The sequence below is a fragment of the Podarcis vaucheri genome (genome assembly GCF_965113315.1).
Source record: "Podarcis vaucheri genome assembly, chromosome: 1".
NCBI lineage: Eukaryota > Metazoa > Chordata > Lepidosauria > Squamata > Lacertidae > Podarcis > Podarcis vaucheri.
Window position 1 is genome coordinate 32010762 of NC_138759.1, and position 26894 is coordinate 32037655.

General features: G+C 45.1%; 1 protein-coding gene and 1 long non-coding RNA gene across 8 annotated transcripts in view; one reads left to right on the forward strand and one right to left on the reverse strand.

The window, feature by feature from the left end:
• Nucleotides 1-532: 532 nt before the first annotated feature.
• Nucleotides 533-2151, forward strand: LOC309538800. The gene is made up of 2 exons (XR_014222347.1): nucleotides 533-1119; nucleotides 1261-2151. It is a non-coding gene; the product is annotated as an uncharacterized lncRNA (long non-coding RNA).
• A 1098-nt stretch (nucleotides 2152-3249) lies between these two features.
• The window catches only part of TTLL5 (tubulin tyrosine ligase like 5), a 124777-nt gene continuing 101132 nt past the window's right edge, over nucleotides 3250-26894 (reverse strand). For 2 of the 7 annotated variants that reach the window (XM_082232285.1, XM_082232284.1), the window contains exons 33-36: nucleotides 21941-22161; nucleotides 10388-10488; nucleotides 9146-9271; nucleotides 3250-3841 (exon numbers count right to left, since the gene is read on the reverse strand). In XM_082232285.1, coding sequence (XP_082088411.1) covers nucleotides 9147-9271; nucleotides 10388-10488; nucleotides 21941-22161 — 447 coding nt within the window. In that variant the 3' untranslated portion in view covers nucleotides 3250-3841; nucleotide 9146. The remainder of the gene's footprint in view (nucleotides 3842-9145; nucleotides 9272-10387; nucleotides 10489-21940; nucleotides 22162-26894) is intronic. The other 5 variants (XM_082232290.1, XM_082232286.1, XM_082232287.1 and 2 more) reach the window with 4 other exon arrangements.

Below are 26894 nucleotides of genomic sequence, written 5' to 3' on the forward strand. Positions count from 1 at the left end.
GAGGTGAGCAAAAGTGCCAAGGCCCTGATAAGGACTGGGGTGGGTGGGTGGGTGTGTTTCCAAGTTGCTTCTTGTTTTTTAAGCCCGTCATGCAACTGCTGCTGGTTGGTTTCATTTGACCCTTAGCCAGATAAATACTGGTGATAAAAATCCATGTGGACCTCCCTCCCCCCCCCATAACGTTTTTTCATAGGTAGTCTTCAAGGGCAGGGGGAGCACATTTCGCCCTTACCCCGGAAGCAGTTTGAGCTCACCCAGGTTGAGATGCACTTTTTCTAGAACTTGGACAGTGATCTGTGCCATCGCCTCTGCGGCCCTTTCAATTAAACCCCAACCAAGCTCCTGTAGCCCAAGTCTATCGCTGTTCGTTCTCTACCATACTTGCTTTAATTCATAATTTCAAGCATTTATTTTTTTTAAAAGGGATGTGAAAAACTCTAGTTAGAGCAGCTGAGCTGCTGTCAATCCATCATACAGGCTTTCTTTGGCTGAGTGCCTGTGACAAGGAAATTCATGCTTGGATAAGAGGATACTTACCCATTCATTGCCTAACTTTTGGCATTTTGATTTCTCTTTAGGTCTCGTTGACCTGTTATCATGCTCAGATGAAGCAAGCAGCTCTCGTTTTGTTCTAACTTTGTTGCACGTTTTAATTCTAAAGGGCAAGCAAGATGTCTTCATCCCTCTAATAATGGAATACCCTTTTGGAATGGGAGAACTAATGCTATACCTATGAGGACACACCACTGACTTGTGTGCCAGAATTTTAATCGTATTATTTTTCCAGTCCTCCCCCCCCCCTTTTATTCTGATCCTGCTTTGAAAAACAAATGCTATTGAATAGCAAGATGTTATCCTTCTGGGCAGAAACTAATTGAAAACACATTAGCGGCCCAGGACAATTTCCCCCACCAGCATAGATTAGCCGATACACATTTTGGGTTTCACATGCTGATGTTGCATTTTTATTGCATGGTTCGTGGCGAGAGACTTGCCCATTCCCATTATCCTCAGTCTCCTTTCTCTATCAGCAAATTGTGGAGTCACTCTGATCAGCCTTTTCCCAGGATCATCAACCCTTTCCAGAGCCTTGGGTCTAGTCTGGAACCCCCTAGCACAGTGTTCCCCAACCTTGGGCCTCCAGCTGTTTTTTGGACTACAACTCCCATCATCCATCGCTAGCAAGACCAGTGGTCAATGATGATGGGAATTGTAGTCCAAAAACAGCTGGAGGCCCAAGGTTGGGGAACACTGCCCTAGCAGAAGAACTAAACCTTTCCCTGCCCCATTCAGTATCATAAGCAATGAGTTGTACCATCAAGGGATAAACAATTTGGGATGTGATCTATTGATTCCAGAAGTCTTGTTTTTCCAGTGCTGATGTATTGTAGCTTTCTGGAGGTTGGTGACACCAGAAAATTGTCCCTCTGCTTCTAGGCAAACTCAAAAGGACACAATCTCAGCCATGTCTCCATGACTGTTTGAACCTGACACTAGATGAACTTGAAGGAGGCAACTGCTTGTTGCCCATGATGGACAGAACAGCTCAACTGGTAAAGCATGAGACTCTTAATTTCAGGATATGTCTGAGCCCCACGTTGGGCAAAAGATTCCAGCATTGCAGGGGTTGGACTAGACAACCCTTGCAGCCCCTTCCAACTATACAATTCTCTGATTCTAATGGCACACATGGCTGCCTGATGTCAACTGGAGACGTTTTTTCTTTTCTTTTAGGCAAGGGTAAGTTCAGACAATGACTAGGATGAGCCTTTTTCTGCATGCTTGGTGTTTGATCCCTTACACTTAAATCTATTGGTCTGTCAGACCTTGTAGGGTTGCTTGGTCATTCAAAAGGAATGTCAAGTCTTGGTGTGTGTTTTTCAACATTTTTCTTTGCTGAACCTGCATTTTGTCCTTGAGTCTCTACCAGGACAAATTCCCACGGATCTGCAAAGAGGATTGAGCTGGAGATTGGGGTGCTTGCTAACCTGATCTGCAAATCTGTATCTATGCCTCAGCTTTGTAGCCAGTTCCTATGTCTGGCCATAATACCTTGATCACCATTGCCTGAGATGTCAGCTAGGCTGTGACCAGGGAGAAATCAGTTCATAAGAAAATGGTTTAAAGGCCATCTTCTACATCCTTGAGAATGTTTGGCTCTGCTGTGGTGATCTTGTCTGCCCAAAGGTAAGTAGCTCAGAAGACACGAGCTGATGAGTAATGTTCACAGTGCAGAAGGTGTCTACTATGGTCACACACATCATGGCTGCTGCTAAGGATAGTACTGTAAGCAGCATGTCTTCCAAGGGGATCTTCACCATGACCAGATTTAGCACTTAAAACAGCTTGTTTACCATGTGACAAACCACTTAGGAAACATCTGCATTTTAGTCCACAACTTCGGCTAACTCCAACCTTATGTGGGATGGAGACAATAATTTATGAATGTCATAAGGAGAAAACTTGAGTGATGCTGCCCTTTTCTCCCCAGACATTCATGACAGTACTAAAATATCCACTAAGAGTCAGCCCAAGTACGTGTTTCCCTACTATCTGTCCAGGTACAATGTAGCTCTAGCATGAAGGAAGCAGTTCCCTGGGATGGCAAGATTCCTACACAGTGTGGACTGTTATGCTGGGTGGGGACTGCAAACTGATTTTCTCAAGTCAACATCAGGAGAAAAAAAGACAATATCACAATTAGAAAGAAACCTCAATACTGAACAGTGTCAAAACTACTCTGTGAGCCTATGTAAACTTCCCTGAGAGTAAGCACCGCTGAACACAGTGAGTGACCCTGAGAAGACAGGCATAGGATTTTGCTGTTAAGCTTGCAAGTAGTAAGGGCAGTGTAATGAACAGAGTGGCCAGTTTGGGCAGAAATGAACAGGGACAAACTCCTGTTCTGTGACTGAGTAAGATGTTTGTTTGGTTTGCAAGACTCTCTCCAAGTCCAGCTTACCTCACAGGACAAATGCAAAACACTTAGAATGCTGAATGGTGTGGAAATGATAAATAATGTACTGTTTCCATGCTCACGCAGCTGATCTGAAGTGACAGAACCCTATTAGTGGGATCAGTCTGGGCTCTGGAAACACAACTTCAGCATGGAAACATAAGAAATGTAAAGAAATGCAAGGGAAAATCAACGTAATGCATGAATAATAATAAAGCCTCCCACTGGAGTAAAATTAAATGTCAACTAATTGGAAGGACTTTTACCCAGCATAATAAATGTAAATTTTAAGCTAAACAAACAAAATGAATGACTTTATTCAGACTGAGCATTTCTATGGCTTTCTGTCAAAATTCAAGATAGCAGCCAGCAGAAGTGTCTATAGTCAAGTCAGCATTTCAGCTTCTCGTGCCACTGGTGGTGAAAGCTGCCCAGTACCTGATAGAGAACCTTGATTGTTCTCAAAGTGAGTCAAAATGACTGAGTGGATGGAGAAACCTGGGCCTCGGGATACATAATACAGACACCATTAAGAGCTCCTGTCTTAGGTGAGTCATAAGCTTGACTAGTTGATGGAAGATGTGATATAGAATGCAAAGGAAGGCCTGAGGCTTAAGCAGCAAAAGCTCAGCGGAACTAGAAAGCCTCAAGTCAGGGCTCCAACAGCTCTTCCAGAAACACTCGGCTGCTCTGCTCTCCTTTCAGTGGGGGAAATTCTGGAGTGTGCGACCAGGTCTTGCTGTCAATCTGGGTGTTGCCAGGAGTGTGGAATGATGAGCACTCATTCCTGCTTCATCTCCTCCTTGCATGCTGACGCATTGGATTGTTTGTCCACCCGTTATTGAGGATTAATCCTTCACTTCAGAAAGTAAGTGCAACCGGGAGCTGAAAGGGAGACAAAGGAAAGCTGGTTAATGGTTCCAGAGAGATGTGCATGAGCCACAGGGTACAGGAGTCTTCCTTGACACAAGTTGCGAAACCAGACAGGATAATTCCAGATAGTGTTAGCTGCAGGCAGAGGAAATGCTACTGTGGTGGCTCTGATCCCTGCTGTGCAGACTGAAGAATATACTTCGCTATTCTAGAATAGTCTATATGATTGTCAGGGATCAGCAATCACACGACTGCCTTCTCACAGTAAGTGCAAGCTTGCTCTAGGGAAACAGGTACAGTGGTACCCCGCAAGACGAATGCCTCGCAAGACGGAAAACCCGCAAGACGAAAGGGTTTTCTGTTTCGGAGGCACTTCGCAAGACGAATTTCCCTATGGGCTTGCTTCGCAAGACGAAAGCCCATAGGGAAATCTCCAGGGACCTCTTTTAAATTGCTGGCGGTCGGGAGCAAAGACTTTCGCCCACAGCCGGCCTTCAGAAGAGGTCCTGGACCTCTTCTGAAGGCCGGCGGGGGGCAAAAGTCTTTGCTCCCCCCGCCTGCCTTCCCGGGACAGCGGAGACTTCTCCGCTGCCCCGGGCGATCTTAAAATGCTGGCGGGCGGGAGCGAAGCGTTCGCAGCCGACCCCCAGCATTTTAAAATCTCCCCGGGACAGCAGAGAAGTCCCGCCCCGCTCGGGATGGGCGCAGAGCTGTCTGCCGTGCCGGGATCAGCGCGGGCTCTGCACGGCCATCGGGAGCCGGGGGAGAAGCCCGCCCCGCTCCAGATGGCCGCGCAAAGCTGTCTGCCGTCCGGGGACTGCAGGCAGATCTGTGCCGCCATCCCGAGCGGGGCGCTAAGTCCCGCCCCGCTCTGGATGCCGGCGCAGAGCTGTCTGCCGTCCTGGGACTGCAGGCAGATCTGTGCCGCCATCCCAAGCGGGGCGCTAAGTCCCGCCCCGCTCGGGATGGCCGCGCAAAGCTGTCTGCCATCCCGGGTTCAGCGCAGCTCTGCGCGGCCATCGGGAGCCGGGGGCGAAGCCCGCCCCGCTCCAGATGGCCGCGCAAAGCTGTCTGCCGTCCTGGGACTGCAGGCAGATCTGCGCCGCCATCCCGAGCGGGGCGCTAAGTCCCGCCCCGCTCGGGATGGCGGCGCAGAGCTGTCTGCCCTGCCGGGACTGCCATCCCGAGCGGGGCAGGAGCCTCCATAGGCGCGCGTCACCTCTCCAGCCGGGGGAGGGTCGCAGGGGGCTGCTTCTCTGCTCCCGCCCGCCAGCATTTTAAAATCGCCCCGGGACAGCAGGGGCTTTTAAAATGCTGGAGGTCGGCAGCAAAGCCCTCCTGTCCCCGGAGCTTGCGGGGCGGGAGGTGGGAAGAAGGGCTTTTCTTCCCAACCCCAGCCTTCAGAACAGCTTTCTGAAGGCTGGGGGTGGGAATAAAAGCCCTTGTTCCCCCCCCCTCAGCCTTCAGAAGAGGTCGGGGGACAGACTGTCCCCGGACCTGGTCTGAAGGCGGTTTCCCTAGGAACGCATTAATTGATTTTCAATGCATTCCTATGGGAAACCGTGCATCGCAAGACGAAAAACTCGCAAGAAGAAAAAACTTGCGGAACGAATTAATTTCGTCTTGCGAGGCACCACTGTACCTGCTATTTCCTGAGAGACTGACGCTGCCACCTTCCGCATGCAAAGGAGATGCTGCTCTATGCCACTGATCTATGGTCTCTCATAACTTGCGCTACACATGTAGCAAGTTTTACTAAAATCACTTGATTGCTCTGTGTAACCTACCTTGAGTAGCACTAAGAATAGCAGCATTTTACAAAGATGAATCTGTCTCCTTAAGTATCAAGCATCACACAAACCCATGGAATTTGGAATGATATCTGGGCCAGAATTGAAGTCTTTGTGAGCAATGCCTGATCCAACAGAACAAGCATACTAGCTATTAAAAATTAAAAACTGGGTCACTGAACAGAAACTTTTGGTACAGTGCCAAGTTAAGTGAATTCCCATGCTATTAACTCCACCTCTGTGTATGGCAAGCATTTATACTTTAACTTAAGGAATACTACAAATGCCAGCACTCACAGAAAAATTATTGGCCGTGTAACAGTAGCATTAGAGTTAAGATAAAACTTTTATTTCAACCCCACATTGCTTTAATACTAGTATGCAAAAACATGTATATCTGTGACTAAAGTCTGCTATGGAAATAATCTATTTTGTGACCATATTTTTTTCACTTTCTCTTTCTTTTTTGCTGGCGTTAAACCCTGCTATATTGCAATAACTGTTTGAGCTAATGAATGAGTCTTTGCCTTTCCCTCGTCCTACTCAGTTCTGGACATCCCAAGGCCACTTCACACATTGCAAGTTTGCTTTGCAAGCTCCGAACACACACTCCCCCATATCCACACACATTAAAATGCATCTTAATACACACAGATACTTAACCATTTCCAGATGCTCTATGCCTGATTCATGAGTAGCCAAAGATGTAACTTTTTGTTGGTTTGCCCTACATTGATATTTTGATCACAGGAGTGACCTTTTGGGAATATTGCCATGCATGAAAAATGTTTTGTGCATAACAGAACCACTATCTGAGCTTGATTAAGAAGGCTGATTTCAAACAGCTTAAGAAACCACTGGGTGTGATCCTAAGGTCAGAAATACCTTAGAGAAGGGAATCCAAGATGGATGGGAATTTCTTAAAGGTGAAATATTGAAGGCCCAAATGCAGACAAGTCTAACAAGAAAGAAAAGTGGGAGGCCTCTAAAGAAACCGCTGTGGCTGCTTAAGGAGCTTACAGATGAGCTAAGATTTAAGAAGGGCATGTATTAAAAAAAATTGAAGAAAGGGGAAATCATACAATTTATTAAACATAAATGGCAATGATTTTTATCCAATGCTAGGGGATTCTTAGGCAAGGGGATTCTTGGCCCTCTTCGCCATGTTATCATCTCTTGCACCCCTTCAAAAGTCTCATCTGAGGGTCAGAGAACCCTCTGTGAAGGCTTGGAGGTTGTTGGAGGAGAGGCAAATAGCCCCAATCAAATAGTAAGTAATTTTTAAGAGCAAAAGCTTTTCGGAGGGTTCAGGGGAATGTACAAGGAAGGAGTGGGTCTGGAATTCCCTTGCTCAATATCACATATACAAGATCAAGATGAATTGTCATCCATGCCATAAACAAACACATCATCAAGAGAGATATGCAAAGCTTCTCTCTCAAATGTGCCAGCTTATCATGTGTTATGTTTTGTTGAAAAAATGGAGGGAATCATTAAAAACAATGAACCTTATCTGCAGGCTGAAATGGTATAGTTCAAGATTATTCCATCTCAAATCACTCATCCTACTCTGCTCTCGACTCAGGGAGCTGGTTTGACACACTACTTTTTCTCTCATTCCAGAGTTCCAAAAGTGTTTTCTACAGCAGAGAAATACTCTGTAGACTTGGATTATTTGGACTCTTTGTAGCATAAAACCAGCAGATAACAGGAAACATCTTCTTCCTCTTGTAAAACAAAGACAAAGTGGCTGACCCAAAGTATGAGGGGCAGGTCATTCTCATCAGCTGAGGATTAAAAGTATCTGTTCGTTACTCATTAGAAGCAAGCACCATCCCTCAGATTTAGTGGGGAAGGTGGCTACAGTGTTTGACATTATTCACCAGATGCTCTCTTGAGAAAGCAGCTTTCAACTTTGCTGGGATTCAATCAACTTCAACTGCAAATATGATCATTGAATGAAGAGTTGCAATTGCGAAAGATGGTTGATTTTAGAACTGTAACTGCTTACTAAGAAAACCTAAGGATGGAATTACACGTTACATACAGTTCCATAGTTCATTTTACACTGGGGTATTTGTGCGCTCTCTCTCTCTCTCTCTCTCTCTCTCTCTCTCTCTGTATTATGAAGTTGCTGAGGCTGCAATCTGAAGTGGAAAACTGGCAAAGGGCAGGGGGGCTTCTTAACCTTTTCACCTTCATGCTATTATTCCACTGAAACTCATCCTCCAGTTATTTTCCCCACAACTGGAAAGAAAAGTTGATGCACAAAAATTTGTTACAGAGCCAGTTCTGCAGCCTCCCACCTGAAATGTCATTGGAAGGGAGGTTTCAAACTCAAGACAACTTATGCTGTCAGTTATGGTAAGCAAGAGAGGCAGGAAGGTGAAAATGAGGAACAGAATTAAAAGGGATTACTATTGTGCAGGAAGGAATGCATCACTGCACAGAAATTGGAGGGATTCCTGTTTCCAGCTGCTCCTGCTGAAGGATTTAAAGATATAGCTGACAATGAGGAGCTTTCTGAAACTAAGAGCCAAGGCTCTCGGGGGCCAGAGTTTTCAACACAAAAAATGCATACTTAAGAGTGGCGATGTACAGAACTCTTCTGACATTATAGAAGCCCTGGGAACCTAAACCTACAATATAGATGATGGAAAACCTGGATATAGTCAGGATTATAGATGCTGCCAAAATTCACTAGGCTCCACCCTGAAAATGAACTTCAGGGGCTCAGTAACATTTGCCTAAAAAGAGATACAAGAATCAAAAGCACTCCATATTTTTCTCAAACTCAGATTAAAATCCGATTGGGAGAAAACTTCTCAGGTGACGCCTTGGAAAGCAGTCCCTGCTCACATAGAGACGATTCTCTCCATTGCCTTCTAGGGAGCTTCTTTATGAGGCTGCCCACCCTGCATAGGGGAACTTATTGTCCCAAGCGCCTCCCAGGGAGATGAGTTTTTGCCACCCAATAGTACTTTGGGGAAAGACTTGGAAAGCAAAACAAGTGCTACAATTAAAATTTCCATTCATTTGAAGGGGGCTGCACTCAACAGAGTACTACAAGTGCACAGAAAATGGATTTAAAAGAAAGCAAAGCAGAGAAGAAACCAGTGAAGGTAACTGAAAATTGCTGAAAGCCCTGCCTTAATCAATAAAGATATTATAGGCACAATTGTAGAATTCAAGGTACTGGCAAATTCTGAGTTATGGTTGAAAATGTGACTGTAACACAAGGGCAAAAACATGCAAAAATCATAAGCGTTCATGTACATGAGTGGCAAAAATATGAGGGTCCAGCTGCTTAGCTCAAACAGCGAGAGCATATAGAATCCATTATTTATTTCTTAGAATATGCTGGCAAGTGACATATTACTATGAACAGACTTGCTACAGGTCTTTATTGTGTCTAGTCTTTTCCCTTTCACAAAAAGTCCCACCCTCACATGTTCTCGGGGGGATATGCCCCTTTTACTCTACTCAATTATGGAAGGAAAGGAGGCACAGATGAGTCTTCTGTTACCTTAAGCTGGCCCTCCCTCCACTGGCCTTTTCTTTCTCTGCCCTACAAGTGAATCAGTGGCTCTGGATCGGCTGGACAAAGGTCTAGTTCTGGCGAAAATAATGTGGGGGGAAGCTTCCAAAAGACCTGGAAAATGGGGGAAAAAACGGCTTAGCGTGGGGCAGGTTCCTCTGCCTCTTTGTACTAAAACCTCTTTTCCACTTGGCTTAAAAGGTAAAGGGACCCCTGACCATTAGGTCCAGTCATGGCTGACTCTGGGGTTGCGGCGTTCATCTCGCTTTATTGGCCGAGGGAGCCGGCGTACAGCTTCCGGGTCATGTGGCCAGCATGACTAAGCCACTTCTGGCGAACCAGAGCAGAGCACGGAAACGCCGTTTACCTTCCCGCTGGAGCGGTACCTATTGATCTACTTGCACTTTGACGTACTTTCAAACTGCTAGGTTGGCAGGAGCAGGGACTGAACAACGGGAGCTCACCCCGTTGCGGGGATTCGAACCGCCAACCTTCTGATTGGCAAGACCTAGGCTCAGTGGTTTAACCCACAGCGCCACCCGCGTCCCTCCACTTGGCTTATCGCCCACCAATTCCAGAAAAGACGACAATGACCTGGTGCGAAATCAACTGCAACACCATGAGAAGCTGAGTGTGTACTCCATATAGTGAAGGGGATTTCAACATACTCCCCAGCAGGACAGAAAAAAGTAAGTTGGCTTGGAGATGCTCCATTTTGGTATTTGAGCTTTTCAGGGGTGGGAAATGTAGCTCTAGCACTAATATGGATTCAGGACAAGAAAACACTCCTCCCACTTTAGTTAAAAGTGGAAATGTTATTGAGTGCTTTCTTCATTCCTCAGTTAAAAATTCAGAAAAAGTTCCGCCCAACATGACGTATGCCTGGCACAAGCAAGGACTACTCCTTTTCTGCAACATGGAGTGGATAGGCCCTATTTTCTTAAAGACTGCCATAAAAAGTAGCTAAAAAAATGAATATATATTTTTGGCCTAAAAAGCTCAACAACTGTCCAGATTTTCACTGTTTGAAATATGGTGACCCTATTTTATGACATTTCATGTTAACTGAGGTCATGGCTGAAAACTGATTCCTGTATTGCAGGGGGTTGACAAGATGACCCTTTGGGTGCCTTCCAACTTTACAATTCTATGATCCTTGTCAGGGCAGACAAGGTAAAATGCAAACAGAAAACCAAAAAAAGGTTGGCTGCAATGCCTTCGTTCTCTCACCTTTGGAGTTTTTGAGTGGCTCACAGGATTTAGCACTGTTAAGGCTATTCTGGAATCCATTCAGATGCCCTTCTGTGGAGGTTGCCCTGCTAGACAAAACACTGAATCAGAGGATAGCACAAACCCATGTATGAGATGGAAAATACATCTCTAAAGGGTAAAACCATTCTAGTATTCGTTAACAGATGAACCAAAAGGTTTATTTCTTCGCATAATCAATGTGTAGTTGTCAGGAACATACAAATCAACCTCATGCCACATCAGACAATTTTGTCCCATCCAGACCTATGCAGTCTATTTTAAATTAAGTCATTAAAAAAGCATTTCTAAGCTACTTAATCTTTTAAAATTGGTATACTAAAATGACAAAAACATAGTAAAACACGGTTATAGAAGCAGATAAAAAGAGGAGCAGCTTCAGCCTTCCCCAACCTGGTGCTGTTCATATAAATGGGCACCCCAACTTCCAGCACCAGTGACCATGATCCATGGTCAAGGACGATGGGAGATGGAGTCCAAAACATCTGGAGGAGTCTAGATTCAGAGATGGTTGGGTTACTCAAAACTGATTCAGTTCTCAAATAATTCATGCAGAATCCATAATCAATTTCCTATGTACAATTCAGATGTTCTTCTATGAAGTAGTGCTTCGGTTCCAGGAATGTTTCATTTTTCCAGGACTTGTGTTCAGGGAATATCAAAACAAACAAATCATGAAAAAATGAGGCAATGTGAAGGGTAACCCGGCTACTTAAAGATTTTCAATTAATGCTGTATGTACCAATTCAGTTATTGAATTCAGAAAGGAGCACATTTTCATTACAGCTCAAGTACATGTAGAGAAGACTGACAGCAAGGTGCCACATGCAATGCCTCTGTCAGGATTTTTCCATTTTCCTAGTTAGAAGCTGAAAACATGGGTCTTCCTCAGAAGACCGTTCCCTGCTCAAGCAGCACCCATCATTTGGCTGACGATACATCTATAAACTTAACACACAATGGTGCAGAGATAGAAGTACACAGAGACAGAGTAAGTGAAGCAAGCAGCTTCCATTTGGGTGGGTTGCACAGTGCTTTTCTTCCTTATTAATTCTTGGAAGCAAACAAAAACCAAAAAACCTGCATGCAGTAGACACGGAGAATAAAATATTCCAGCCTTAAAAAAAATAAATACTTTCAGTCTGAAAGCAAGTGGCAGAAATGAAAATATATATACAGTTATAAAACAGATTCAGCGTAGGGACAGAATGGATGGGTCAAATTACTTTCAATGTATGAAAACTGTAAGATACTGGACCGTATCTTTGCTATTTTGCAGATGTAATGAGAACTTGATATATGCATATGTAATGTAGTAGATTATGTATTTTACTTTTTTAAAAAAACAACAGCCCTACAAGAAGTTACAGACCCAGCTCAAAAGATCTACAAGTTCCATTATCAAATTCATATTCAGACATAACTTAGACATAGGCTGGGTCATTTTCCATCCGAAAATTAAAATCTGAAGTAGCCCCAAGGCATTTTGTCGGGTGAAAAGCATAACATTTTTTCTCACTGCAGCATTATGAATTAACACTGCTGCATTAAGAACTGCCTTCTACTCCTATCTCTGAGCCCTACCCTCTACCTCTTTTTCAGCCTAATAAGTTGCTATATTTAAAATTACAATCTTTGCACAGATGACTCAGATGTATTTCTCTGTTTCTGACCTCTAAGCTTGGACTAATTTAATATCCTCCGATTCCACATGCTTTTAGATGTTCTGCTGGCAGATAAACATATACTTTCCAATGGAGTTGCTGATCTTCCACTTCATCATAGGTCACTGCCTCCTCCTTTATTTCCTGACAGCTGCATTTCCCCTAATTTCCAGATTTTTTTTTCTCTCTCTCTTTAGTACTCCTCTTCCTACCCATGGTAAGCCTTTTGCTGTTTCACTTTTCTTTATCTCCTTCCACACGTCGCTCACTTTCTCATTTGTCTAAATCAAAGTTCATGCCCAAGTCCTATTCCAATGGCAGCTGATTCCAGGGGGTTGGAGAAGCAACACTAAAAGCTTGGTTTCTAGTAAAAAGGAAGTGCACCTCTAGGGCATGCAGAACTCTCAGCAGTACCCCATGTGAGAAGCACACTTACCAGGCGACCCCTTAGATAACCTGCTCCCAAATTGTTTAATGACACCAGTTTCACCCTAAATTCCATGGCAAACTTGGCACTTCAGTAATTGCAAGCACCTGGATCTCATCAAGAATTGAAGTCTAGATTCCAGGAACTGTTTCCTAGAGATTTGCCCCCCAAGTTCATCAAGGAGCCTAGACAGATGTTTATCAAATACCAGAGGTCCAAAAAAGCACCTATGGTTTCTAGCAGCTGTTCAGCACCTGGGGCACATCAGGATGATAGAGCCTCTCTCTTGGTGAGATGGTTGCTCATACATTGAGCCTGCCTACTGATCTAGAGAGAGGCACCAGAGAGCTCTGAGTTGCATCAACTCCCTACCCTAGAAGCCTGATGATGAATACAAATCCAGTGAGTTTGAATATTAGTGTCACAGGACTATCTGTAAATTTGTATTTTTCTCAACATGATGATAGAGTTATTTATTTCAATAAATAAACATTTATAACAATCCACCAAAGTCCCCAAAGTTTTAATTCATAAGTTGCATGTCTTTATAATGTTAGGGAGTTTCCTGTTTTTTACAAAAAGCAATTCACTCTTACAAATTAGGAGGTGATGCAAAATATATATAGCAAGAGATGAGCCTTCTTTGTCTAGTTCTTATTACCTTCCTCAGTGGGGAAAATATGCATGGGTTGATGGAATGGGGAAGAGTCCTAACTAGGAGGTTCTCAAGCTATTGAAATATTGTTGAATTAGAAATATTCATCTTTAGGATATCCATCACATATTCAGCAATTTTAAAAAACCTCTAGTAATTCTCTTTTCTTCTAAAGATCATATATGGTCCAGCTGAGACTGGAATAATGAGATGGTTCAGAGATGTAATACAGATTTTAGGTTTTCTTTATTGCTCAAAGACAGTTTCTCTAGAAATCTTTGAAAAGAGATTCAATGGTTGTAGCATATTATACCTATGATGAAATGGCAAAAAGACAAGGCAATAGGCAGCAGATTTAAGATAAAGAAAAATATATATCCAACATTGCTCATATTTACATGGGAATAAAGGTAAAGGGACTCCTGACCATTAGGTCCAGTCGTGGCCCACTCTGGGGTTGCGGCACTCATCTCGCTTTATTGGCCGAGGGAGCAGGCATACAGCTTCCGGGTCATGTGGCCAGCATGACTAAGCTGCTTCTGGCGAACGAGAGCAGCGCACGGAAACGCCGTTTACCTTCCTGCCGAAGCGGTACCTATTTATCTACTTGCACTTTGTGCTTTCGAACTGCTAGGTCAGCAGGAGCAGGGACCGAGCAATGGGAGCTCACCCTGTCGCGGGGATTTGAACCACCGACCTTCTGAGCGGCAAGTCCTAGGCTCTGTGGTTTAACCCACAGCGCCACCCGCATCCCCTTACATGGGAGTAGGCCTCCATTAAACACAAAGAATTATTTGCAAGTAAATGTGCATAGAGGAGCGTTGCAATTACCAAGACTAGAACACAACAAAGGTAAGTTTGTCCTCCAGAATACAGAATGGTATAACATGAACAGATCAAAGGAGTCGTGTAGGCCAATATCTTGGTTCAACCTTTCCTTGAGAAGCTTCATGGAGACACATGCTCCACAACCTCCTGAGACAGCTTGTTCTGAACTGCATGTTCTCTTGCTTATCTCAGTACCTAGCACTGGAACTTGCACAGAAGTTTAGCATATTCTTCCCCCACACCAGAGGAAAAATACTACAAACGTAGATTAAAAGCTTGAAGTTTGAGTCTGTTTAGAACTTAATCCCTTTCTGTTAAGGATGGGGGTTTTTGGGGGGTGGGGTTTCACCAAACATAAAATCTCTTAGCATTTTCTCTCATGAGATGTAATGGAATTCTTGACAGTGGAGTTCAAAAGGCTGGAAATACCAACAAAGAACAAATGGTCTGTATTAAACGGCTGAAGAACAAGACTTGAAGCACCTAAGAAGTAGTTTTCATTTTAAATTTTTTTTAGTAAAAGGGAATCTCTCTTGCATATAGAACATGGGCTGGGTTTCCCCCCCTCTTGATTCTGTAAGAAAGACAAACTGGACAATATAAAAGGACACACAGATCAGTGAAAGGGGTTTGGATGTGGTCACTCCCCCAGTTGTTCCGGAATATATTGGGAGCTCTCATTTCCGTGTAACTGAGAAAAGTCAGTATGTGATCCCACAAATTGCAAGAATAGACTTGGAGACTTATGCTAGAGTCTGAACAGCAACTCAGAAAGTATTTCCGGAATGGCTCCTTGCAGCCTTCAGTAATTGGACTACACTCTAAAATTGTAAAGGAATCTTTTACTTTTTTCACCCTTCTATGCATTTTCGATGCTGAGCTTTTTCCGGTTTTCCCACACTTATGCCTGTCACAGAGCAGAAACCACAAGAACGCAGTAAAGTCAAGTCTGTCCAAGGAGCTGCAATTCCATCTCACAAGGATAAACATTCTCCCTGCCAATATGTGAGTACAGCACACCGGCATCTTCAAACACACATCTTGCTGCTTGGCAGACAAACTCTCTGAAAAGGCTTGTCACCTGAACTAACATACATCACCCCCAGGACAGGGAGAGTCAAACAAAAGCTATTATCAGCACAGGGCTATCGAAACAGGTATGGCTATCTGTACTAGTTGAACTGACCAATTTAATTAACACCTGGATCCCATTTTAAAACATGTCTGGAGGATTAGTCTCAAAAATATATCAATTAGTAGCCCATCTTATCTCAGAGGATCATGGTAGGTGAAAAGAAAGTTAATGTATAAAAATTGAAGGGGCAATCCTTCTAATGGAACAATAATCTAAAAACAAGCCTCAGCTCCTCTCTTGCCCTGGACATACAAAAATCATTTGTTATGTCTGCAGTTCTTTCTGACTCAATTCCGCCCGCTGATCAATACCGGAAATTACTTGATGCTTTCTCAACAACTTACATAACCACCACCTCGCCTACCCACCAACGCCTCTTCTCTGAATCGCCTTGGTTTGACAAGGAATGTAAAGCCCTAAGAAGGCAAATTAGGAAAATGGTCAGAATCATCAAATTTTCCAACGACCCCCAAACCCGTGCAAAGCTCACAGATACTAAAAGGACATACAGAAACATGATTCATTGCAAGAAACAGCAGCACATCCTTGAGGCTTGGTCCACTCTTCGTTCGGCTGTAGAGAGGCATGACTCCCGCTCCTTCTGGCGCCTAGTTAGAACTTCGGCACCATTCAATCCAGCTACCCAGATTTCCGCTGACGAATGGATTGCCTATTATTCAACCAGTTTCGCTTCTCCAAATCATCTTACAGATCTCCTCCAATCCCCGTTGGACCCCTGTTCCTGCTCTCTTAGTCCCACTTCCTCAATAAACTTTACCTCAACTCGCATTTACAACATCATAATGTCAATGCGAAGGAATAAGGCCCCCGGCCCAGACATGGTCCCGTTGGACCTTTTCCTGACTGATCCTCTTTGGTGGAGCGAACAGCTGACCTCTGTATTCACCGCTATCTTCTCCGCCCTAGACATCCCCGACTCTGGAGAGAAGCTATAATAGTCCCGATCTTCAAAGGCGGCCAGCCAAACATCCCTAGGAACTATTGCCCCATCAGTTTATTATCTATCCCGGGGAAAATATTTGCCGCTGTTTTACTGGAGGAACTTCTCTCATGGGTCCAGGAGAGGAACATTCTACCGCTAGAACAGATTGGTTTCCGAAAGTCAGCATCAACCATGGACCACTGCCTAACTCTCTATCACCTTGCCAGTAAATACACTGCACCAAGGCAAGGCCACCTATTTGCCGCTTTCATGGACCTGGAGGCCGCCTTTGATTCCATTCCTAGGCAGAGATTATGGTCCAAACTTGCCCATCTGGGAATTTATCCGCACCTCCTCTCCCTAATTATTTCCCTGTATTCAAACACCACAGCTCGCGTCCGAAGTGGGCCCAACGGCTCCCTCACTACTCCATTTTCAACGGCCAAGGGCATCCGACAAGGTTGTCTCTTAGCCCCTCTACTGTTTAATCTCTATCTTCATGATGCAATTTCCACTTTGAAGCTAGCATCTAAGTACCCTCCTCACTTAGCAGGCCACCCCATTGCTTCCCTTTTCTATGCTGATGATGCCGTCATCTTATCCAGAACAGCTGCAGACCTAGCAAATGCAGTTAATGCATTTATCGCCTATTGTAAGGCGGAAGCTCTTAATATTAATTATAAAAAATCGAAAGTCCTCCACTTCACTCGTTCCCGCAAACTCAAGCTGGAGCCGCTTAAGATCACAGGTGGCTACTTAGAAAAGGTAAAAGCCTTTAAATACCTAGGCTTAATATTCACTAATAATCTCTCCTGGACCACCCATCTACAATCTGCCTTTCTCGCTGCAACCACGACCTCTAACGCCATTGCCCGATTTTACCACCAGAAGGGCGGCAAACACCTTCCAGCAGCAATTCAAATATTTAATGCCAAAGTTGTCCCTAAATTATTATATGGATGCGAAGTATGGACTACAGCAATATCAGCTAACTTGGATCGCCCTCTTCATATGTTTCTGAGATCTCTTTCCGGCGTCCCGAGATGTGTCTCAGGTGCTGCCCTAAGACTCGAGTTCGCCCAGCCCTCAATTGTAAAACGAGCATGGAGTCGAGCCATTTCCTATAGCTCCCACCTATTAGCATCGGATGCTCGAATTAGAGGTGGGTTTTCCAATCTGATCCTAAGAGATATTCATAACACCCCTTGGAAAACTACAATTAACCTCAAACTCCGCTCTCTTCTCAATTTGAATTGTAAAACTGTTCTTAACTCAGAGTATATCAGCCCGGCGGCCCTACCTCCAATTAAAAAGAAACTACAGCAACTTGACTTCTCTAATACAGCTTCCTATGCAAGAGGGCCGTGTTCAGGCCTAGCCCTAGCTATTCCACCCCCTGAAGGGATCCCTCTATATTGCTTCACAATTTCTTCGGAGGCTAAGCGAAGGGCCTTTACCTGTGCCAGTCTCAACTGTTTTCCTACAGCAGTTCTGTCAGGTCGTTATTCCAGAGTTCCCATCGCAAATAGAACATGCACCTGTAATGACACGGCCCTGGAGACTATGGAACATGTAATGCTCTTCTGTCCTAATTGGACAGATGAAAGATCTCGGTTTTTAACCCCTCTCATGAACAAGCTTCATCTCCCAATCCAGCCTTGGATAGTGTCCCTTTTTTTGCAGGATTCTGATTGTTGGATTACCGAGATGACAGCTAACTTCCTGCTTAGTGTGATGAAGAGGAAAGCGGCACTATCTTCTTCCTTAACACCACAGCTGCAGTCGATACGCCGCACAATTGAACGAAGTTCCAAGTAGCCTTATTGTACAAGGACAATGGAGTTAGGACAAATCTGAGGAGCTGAAGGACCCTTTAACGGTCCTCCTCCAGCCTCAGCAGGTTTTTTTTTTGTGTGTGTGTGTGTGTGTTTTTCCTCTTTAAGTATTTGCCCAGGACGATATCTACCTTTACCTCCCCACCCCCATTTTATGTTGTTATTTTAATGTATATCATGCTATGGCCACACGGCTAATGCAATAAAATTAAATTAAAATTAAATTAAAATCTAAAAACCTGTAACCAGAAAGAAAGGAACAATGACACTGCTCTGTGCTGTGCACTAATCTCAGAGTTGGACGGTCAGGGAAGGAATTTTGGGCTCTTGTTTGCACTCACAGTACGTTGGCACGTAGGAATCATTTGCAATGTTTGGCAGTGAACACAGTTCTCCATCTTACACACTTCTATGAAACAGAAGAGGCAGTGGCCATACCTGTTCATTGTTGGGAATTCCCCCTAGTCTCTTGTATTTTTCAAACAACATCTGTGCTACATAGACACCTTGTTACAAGAGAAGCCATGCAGACAACACACTTACATTGTGTGGGGTTGGGGTGGAGGCTTAGATACACCAGGTTACCAAATATTAGTATGCTTAAGTGCTAGAACCATAACCGGCAGCAAGGATGGAGAAGGATTTTCTTTGGTCCACCGTCAGATCAAACAAATTCAAAACTCTCAGTCTCAGAAGACCAGAATGTAGTTATTAAGCAGATGGTGTGTTGTGCCACTTTTTGCAATGCAGTTGAAGTTCAAAAAATGCTGATATACAAAGTGTATACAACTGTGCATTTTAGGGAAATTCATACAATTTAAAAACCACTGGAGAATGGTTACAGATGGGTAGCCGTGGAGAATGGTTATACTAAGGAGTTGGGCTCTTAATACAGATTTTGGCCTGGCTGATAGACATGTGAGGCATTGCTGGTCAGGAAACGTTGGTGGCTCCTCCTTCTGGCTGTGTTTATGTGCTCCAGATGAGGCACCATTCTAAGGATTAAAGAAGCCCTTTAACAGGATGGTCCTTCCATCCCTATGGGTCATTATTACTTCATAGGATGCTGCACACTGATGCATCCATCACTGCAGCTACGCATATTTCACCTGATGTGAAGGCTGCCTAGTCCTATAGACTGGGGGAAGCGAAGCAACATCACAATTTACAACAATAAAGATTTATAATGCAACTCATTATCTCCAAAGATAGATAATATAATTTACGAGGAGCTTGGAGAGGCTTCTGTATAATGAGAGACTGAGAATAATGAATTAATGAGATTGTTTAGTCTAGGAAAGAGACAAGCAAGAAGCAGCATGATGGAGCACAAAATAACAAAATGGTCAAGGAAAGATAAGTCAGACTCCAACTTAATGACCTCCATAAAAATAGAAAGATGACAAGTTTACAAGCAACAATGATTTCAATACCTCTTCAGAAACTATACTGAAACTAAAAACTGAGGACAATACAATATGAAATTGTTCTCACATTTAAAACATCAACAGTTAAGGTTTTTGTTAGGAGTCTACAGAAGTTACAAAAGCAGTCTATCACACTGCAGGAAATAAAACATATCACCAGTACAGGGAGATAACAATACACTTCTATATGTATTTAAGATAATTTGTTTTTAAAGCTTTCTTTGTAGCATTAAATACAAGTAAGAATGATACTGGATAATGGCTAAATTGCACATTTTTTCAAACACAGATAAAGATCAGAACAAGCATACATCACAATACAGAAATGCAAAGTTTTGTTGGCTCAAAATTAATGTATTAGAAATCCATGACAAAGAAACAATGTACAGAAAGTGAAGTGTGCAATGAGGTCCTAGCAGGATGAATGCTAGAAGTGGGGAACTTTTGACAGCCTGCCATGTCTGTCCCACTGTGTCCTGCACACCTACTAATCATATGGAGATTGGAAATAAAGAGCAGGCAGGCAGATCTCTTATTTCCAATTTTAGCACTAAGCACCATAGAGCTAAAATTGCAGATAAGTGGTCTGACTGCTCTTTAATATTAAAAAACAGAATTTCTGCCTATTCCCACTCCAATGTTGGAGTGGGCCTAGGAAGCAAGGCTGAGTTTTACTCTACCGCCAGACTTAGTACTGTGGTACATAGTAGTAAGGCTGGAAGTGGGGGGGGGGGGATCCCTGTCTGTTCTTTAGTGATACTGTCTAAAGCAGGGGTCAGCAAACTAAGGCCAGATCCGTGGGCCGGATCAGGCCCAATTTTCCTCTGGATCCGGCCCATGGACAGTCTTGGAATCGCCGCTTGGATTGGCATGATCGTTCAGGCTGAGCTATTTTTTTTGGCAATTTTTTTGGGGGCACCCTTTCCCCCCCTCCCTCCCTCCCTCACACACACCGTGGCGGTGCCTCCTCCCTCCTCCTGGCTGCTCCCCGCCCTGTGGAGGAAGGGAGCTTGCTTTGATTGCCGCCAGCCAATCCAAAGCCTCGCTGCCCATGTGCTGAGGTGCAGCCCAGACTCGCCACCATCCCACCATCCATCCATGGCCACACTGTGGGCATCTTCACGGGCGCATCGCGGGGCTTCAGCTGGAGCTTGGTGCACCTGCTGGCCCCGTGCCTGGCGCCTGGGAAAGCTGGCCCAGAAAGGGAAAGCTGGCCCACCACCAACGGCTCCCAACCGCAGGCAGAGCGGCAGAGGAGGTAGGAAAGCAGGGGGAGGGGGGAGAGAGAAGCCCCCCCTCCACCACGTGCATGTGTGCACATGTGTGTGCGCATGCGCAGTTCGGCCCACTGCAAGGTCTAAGGGGCGGTGAACCAGCCCCCTCCTAAAAAAGTTTGCTGACCCCTGGTCTAAAGAGCAGGCAGAGGGATCTTGCTAGCCACCTCCACCCCTGGAGAGGAGGGCTGGAAATGGTGTGTGTGTGTGTGTGTGTGTGTGTGTGTGTGTGTGTGCATGGCCCTGTGTCCCTGCATGCCTGCTGTGTTTGTGCACTGTCTCTCTGCATTTTTGGTGCATGCAAATTTATTTTGTGTATGTTTGTTTTGTGATGTTGTGATTCCCAAAAGGTTGGTCAATTGTGAAGGTTGGCCCTTGGGGTGAAATAGATTCCCCACCCTGGCTGTATGCCATAGCAAAGCCTTTCTCAACTTTAGGTGCCCATATGTTGTTGGACTACAACTCCCATCATCCCAAGCTAGTAGGAACAGTGGGTTAGGGATGATGGGAGTTGTAGGCCAACAACACCTGGGGACCCAAGGTTGCAAAAGGCTGCCATAGTGTATAGCAGTGATGACCAAACTTGGCCTCCAGCTGTTTTGGGACAGCAACTCCCATCATCCCTAGCTAACAGGACCAGTAGTCAGTGATGATAGGAACTGTAGTCCCAAAACAGCTGGAGGGCCAAGTCTGTCCATCACTGGTGTATAGAAATTCATAACAACAACAACAACAACAACAATTTATTTGTACCCCGCCCATCTGGCTGGGTTTCCCCAGCCACTCTGGGCGGCTTCCACAAAAACCAAAAATACACTAAGATGTCACACATTAAAAACTTCCCTGAACAGGGCTGCCTTAAGATGTCTTCTGAATGTCAGGTAGTTGTTTATCTCTTTGACATCTGATGGGAGGGCGTTCCACAGGGCAGGCGCCACTACCGAGAAGGCCCTCTGCCTGGTTCCCTGTAGCTTTGCTTCTTGCAATGAGGGAACCGCCAGAAGGCCCTCGGCGCTGGACCTCAGCGTCCGGGCAGAACGATGGGGGTGGAGACGCTCCTTCAGGTATACTGGGCCGAGGCCATTTAGGGCTTTAAAGGTCAACACCAACACTTTGAATTGTGCTCGGAAATGTATTTAGGTTACTCTTCCCCCCCCCTTCCTCAAATGAAAAAAAAAAGTTCTTAAAATTTATCTAATACAGTTACATCAAACAATCAGGACACACACACCCCCCCACAACCAAGGAAAAGTTAGTCATTTACTGCCCATGTTTCTCCATCAACATCTTTCAATAGCGACTTCTGTTTCAGGAACACAAACTTACTTGGAAATCCTCTGAGATGCCACCTTCCTAATAACTGCTTGTCTATGGCTGGCTGGGGGCTTAGGGATCAAGTTTGAAGATGCACTCTGGGATGGCATCACCTTATTCAGGTTCGGTACCTTCTGGCTGCTAGAAATGGCACTTGATGTCCTGTGGGCACCAGAATTAGTTGATAGGGTCATGGAGCTGATGGTGGATGTTGGGAAGTTAGCAAACAGAGCCTAGCAAAAAAAGAAAGAAAGAAATGTAGATTTAATCTGTCTTCTATAACTAGGTAAGGAAGCTGACGTTATGTGTCCCGCCAGACCGTTTCTACTAGAAATTTACGATGCAATACTAACTTTACAAACACCTTGTTCTATAGTTCACCGAGCAATGAAAACGTAATTGAATTTATGCTCTTCTCCAATATTTAGAGCCTTAAGATTCCTGATGTTTGCGAGATTATTGCTCTGTGCTGCCTTTGCATCTTCTCTAATTGCATGCAGACGAGGAGTTATATCACCCAGTGGGAAGAGTCAACAAAGCAGCTTCTAACAGCATGACTGTCAGAGGCTGAAGAAAGGTCAGGACTGTTTTTCTTGGGGGCAGCAGACATCCAAAAGGCTTTTGTTTCTCTGGTGTGCTGTAATCCTGGCTGTTCTACACTCTAGCCAGCATACAGAATGACCTGAGCTTCTGGATTCAGCTTCAAAGAAAGCTATCCCACTGTGAGCCCCCTTAGTGTATGTTAGGAAGCCAGGGGAAGCTACTCTACAAACAAGACAGCAGCAAGTGAAGTCAGAGGTTTGACCACACAGCAAAAGAAGCCAGAGCTGGGGAAATCTTGACGCAGATAAATGGGGAAGAAAAATGAGAAAGAAGCTTTCATCGGCCATGGATCAGGTGCAATGAGGGAAGGACGCAAGAGCAATTCAGGCATAAAAACAGTCGGATACGTACAGAACTATTAGTTTGCTGCCCATGTTTCTCCATCAACAGGGCCTGGGATAGCTGAGACAGTAGAGCACGAAACTCTTAATCTCAGGGTTGTGGGTTGAAGACCCACCTTGGGCAAAAGATTCCTGCATTGCAGGGGGTTGGGCTACTTGATCCTCATGGCGCCTTCCAGCTCTACAAATTCTATTATTCTATGAGTTGTCCCAAGCAATATTTAATAGGTCAGAGATCTGTAGCTTCTAAGGAATGCCAAATGAAGTACAAACACAACCATTTTTTAAACTGACAAATCAGAGTCCTGCTCTAAGGCTAAAGTGATACATTTAGTTTGCTTACTGCTCCTCTTGAACAATCTCAGTGGAGGGGGACACACACACCAGATTTTCTGCTAACACAATTAGTATTTCATGGTCAGCAAACAGTAGTTTGCCAGCCCAGAAAATTGAAGAAAACAATCAACTAGCTGTTGAATAAAACAATCCAGAGGGAGCCAGATATTCCGCAGCATGGATTGTATCATATTTAAAGTTGTTATAGGGTTGAACTGGTATTGTTTTGATTTATGTTATTTCTCATGTGAAATATATTGGAAAATATTCTTGGCCTAACTATCCACACACACATAATGGGCAGAGACTATAGAAACTGACAGCCAAATGGAATCTTCCCAAGAATTAATTTGTAAATGCCAATTGTTTATAAATTACCCTATCTGAGCTTGGAGTGGTAAGTTCTATGTACATCAGGCTATAGAAAATACTGCCGTTTGAATTAATTTTCCCTGCTTCCAACCAATGGAGTGGAGTTAAAAATTCTTTCCACCACTATCAAATCTTAATGTAACCTGCCTTTCACTGTCCTCTTTTCTGAATCTTTGCCCTTCTCCCAACCCTTCTGCTTTCCCTGTGCTCCCGACAGAAATCAGTCAAATCTGTAATCCTTTTGCATTAGTCATTATAACTGCTGAGTCCGTATTTCTTGAGAATTCTAGAAAAGAATAAAAAATCTAAGCCAGCTGTCCACAAACTCCACACACATGGCCCTGGACCAATTGAAAATTGCTGCAGGTCTTAATGATTTTTCTGTCTGTTGTTTAGCAATTGTAATATCCTGCGCTAAATGAATGTCACAGACCACTGGTTGTCTAAGTACCATACTTTGGAAATGATGATGGTGATGATGATGATGATGATGATAATATTCTTTTGTACCCTGCTCATCAGACTGGGTTGCCCCAACCACTCTGGGCTGTTTTTCCTATTCTCTCTTCTAAGGAGAAGGGGGTGGACCACATTTGCTACCCTGAACCCTTTGGGGGAAGGGCGAGATAAAAATGTAATAGATCTACAAGCTTACTTTTGAACCGTGAGCCCACCCATGAGGTGACATGAGGCAACTACCTTGGGTGGCAGAATCTACAGGGGCAGCAGATCCAGCCTCCAAGGAAAGCACTGCCCGCCTCCACCACCACCACAGTGCCATCAGCAGCTGCTGCACGCTCCTCAGAGTCTGGATCTACCACCTTCTCTGCAGCCCCGCTGTCACACGCAGGTGAACCAGTAGAACAATGGCTGGCTCGTCTCCCAAGGTCATTCATAGATTCCCCACTTGGAATCTCAACGGGATACTATATGCCCTGGCCAGTGCTCCATTTGAGCTTATGGCTTCCTGTTCCCTTGTATGTTGCTTTGGGTCAGCCCCCTGCTCCACCGCACTCCTGGGAAACAACTGTGCATTATTTGATGAGGGCCGCCACTCTGACTGCCTGCAAGAGGAGTTCCCCTGTTTTGTATATCTGCAAGGGGACTACTTGGGCTTCACTGCACACTTTTGTAAAACACTAGAAAATGGAGACAATTTTTCTCAGTTGATGCAGCATTTGGCAGGAAAGTCCTCCAAGAGGGTTTTGCCATAGGAGGACTTTATAGAGGAAGTCCGCTTGGCTCGGGGGGGGGGGGGTACTGGTCTCTTCTATCTGCCTTAGGAATAGGCTCCAGGCCTATTCAGCAAAAAACAGAATTTCTGTTTGAAGGTCGGGTTGGAGCACATTGCACCCACCTCTCCTTCCTGTGTGGCTGCTCTCTGGATTAGGGTGTGCTAGTCACAGCTTTTGCCAGCATCCTACATACGGCACATAATGTTTAGAGTTCTTGTTTCTCTCTTCTTGTACTCTTTAATTCTGCAGTGGAATTCTGCTGTTCTTCTTGCGATTCTTCCGTTTTGTCCTTACGAGGTCCTTTCGCCTTTGCTCTGCCAGTTAATATAGAGGGCAGGGCAGCTCCTCCCCCCCAGAGGAAAAATGCCTTGAAGACCCTGCATGCCTAGCCCAGTAGGAGGACTCATACAGTGGTCACTTGGGTTAAGTACTTAATTTGTTCCGGAGGTCCGTTCTTAACCTGAAACTGCTCTTAACCTGAAGCACCACATTAGCTAATGGGGCCTCCCGCTGCTGCCGCGCCACCGCCGCACAATTTCTGTTCTCATCCTGAAGCAAAGTTCTTAACCCGATGTACTATTTCTGGGTTAGCGGAGTCTGTAACCTGAAGCGTCTGTAACCCAAGGTACCACTGTACTTCCACTTTTCTTTTCATTTGGCAGGACTACCTCACTCTTCCCCTGAATGCCATCAGAACTCTGGCACAGTGGCGTAGCGTGGGGGGTGCAGGGGGGGCCGGCCGCACCAGGCGCAACGTCTGGGGGTTAGGGTTAGGGGGCGCAAATCCACGGGTTAGGGGGCGCAAATTACTTGCCTTGCCCTGGGTGCTGACAACCCATGCTACGCCACTGCTCTGGCACTGATTGAAACATCACAGCCACAGATGCAAAGCAGTTATATAAGAAGAGCCTGCTAGATCAGGCCAATGGCCCATCTAGTCCAGCATCCTGGTCTCAAAACAGAGGTTTGTGGGAAACCCACAAGCAGGCTTTGAACACAAGAGCACTCTCTCCTCCTGTGGTGTCCAGAAGTGTTACCGCCTCCAACTGGGGAGGCAGAGCACAGGCCTCTGCTCCATGAATTTCTCCAATCCTCTTTTAAAGCCATTCAGACTGGTGGCCATCACTGCCTCTTGTGGGAGCAAGTTCTATCATTTAACGATGCGCCACACTTTTTTAAAATCTGTCCTGAATCTTCAAGCATTCAGCTTCATTGGATGTCAGTGAGTTCTAGCGCTATGAAAGTCTATTTGCTTTCTCAACGCCATGCACAATTTTACAAACTTCTATCATGTCACTTCTTAATTGCTTTTGTCCTAGAAGTCTCTCAAGGTGGGCATTGCTCCATCTAGTTCAGTACTGTCTACACCAGTGTTTCCCAACCTTTTTTGGGCAAAGGCACACCGCGCTCTCAAGGCCCCGGGAGGAGGAAGGCGCGAAAACCTCGCGCATGCGCAGGCCTTCCGCCTGCGACAGCCCAGTAGGCCGGCCGAAGCGAGCGGCGATGGGATGTGGGAGGGAGCTCGCTCGCCGCCCCGCGTGTGCCTATGTGGGGCACGTTACAGCCCCGCAGATGGCGAGAGCCCCGCGCTGGGCGGCCTCTCCTCGCCACCGCCGCCCCGCCTTTCGCCGCCCGACTCGCCCGCCTCCCTCCCACGGCACACCAGGCAACGTCTCGCGGCACACTAGTGTGCCGCAATCACCGGTTGGGAAACACTGGTCTACACTGACTTGGAGTGAAAAGCACGTGTTCTGAAACTGAGTTACTGCTGTTCCCCTGCAACAGGAGCCATTCTGATGCAGAAGTATCCTAAGTGCTCTAACAACCAGAAGCAATTCTGTTGGCTGCAGAACACAGAGGAACTTTCCTCTGCAAAGGGCTCTTGCAGAACTCAGCAACAAAAGCAAGCTTTTACAATATAACCCAGACTCTCCCACTGCCAGATAACCCGCTGTTTTCCAATAGCCCTGTCTGAAGAATGCAAATCAACAATTCTCACTTGCACTCTCCATGTCAGATTGCATGGGTACCGCTTCCATTTGAGATTTATATCCTAGGCATTATGCAGAACTCAAAATG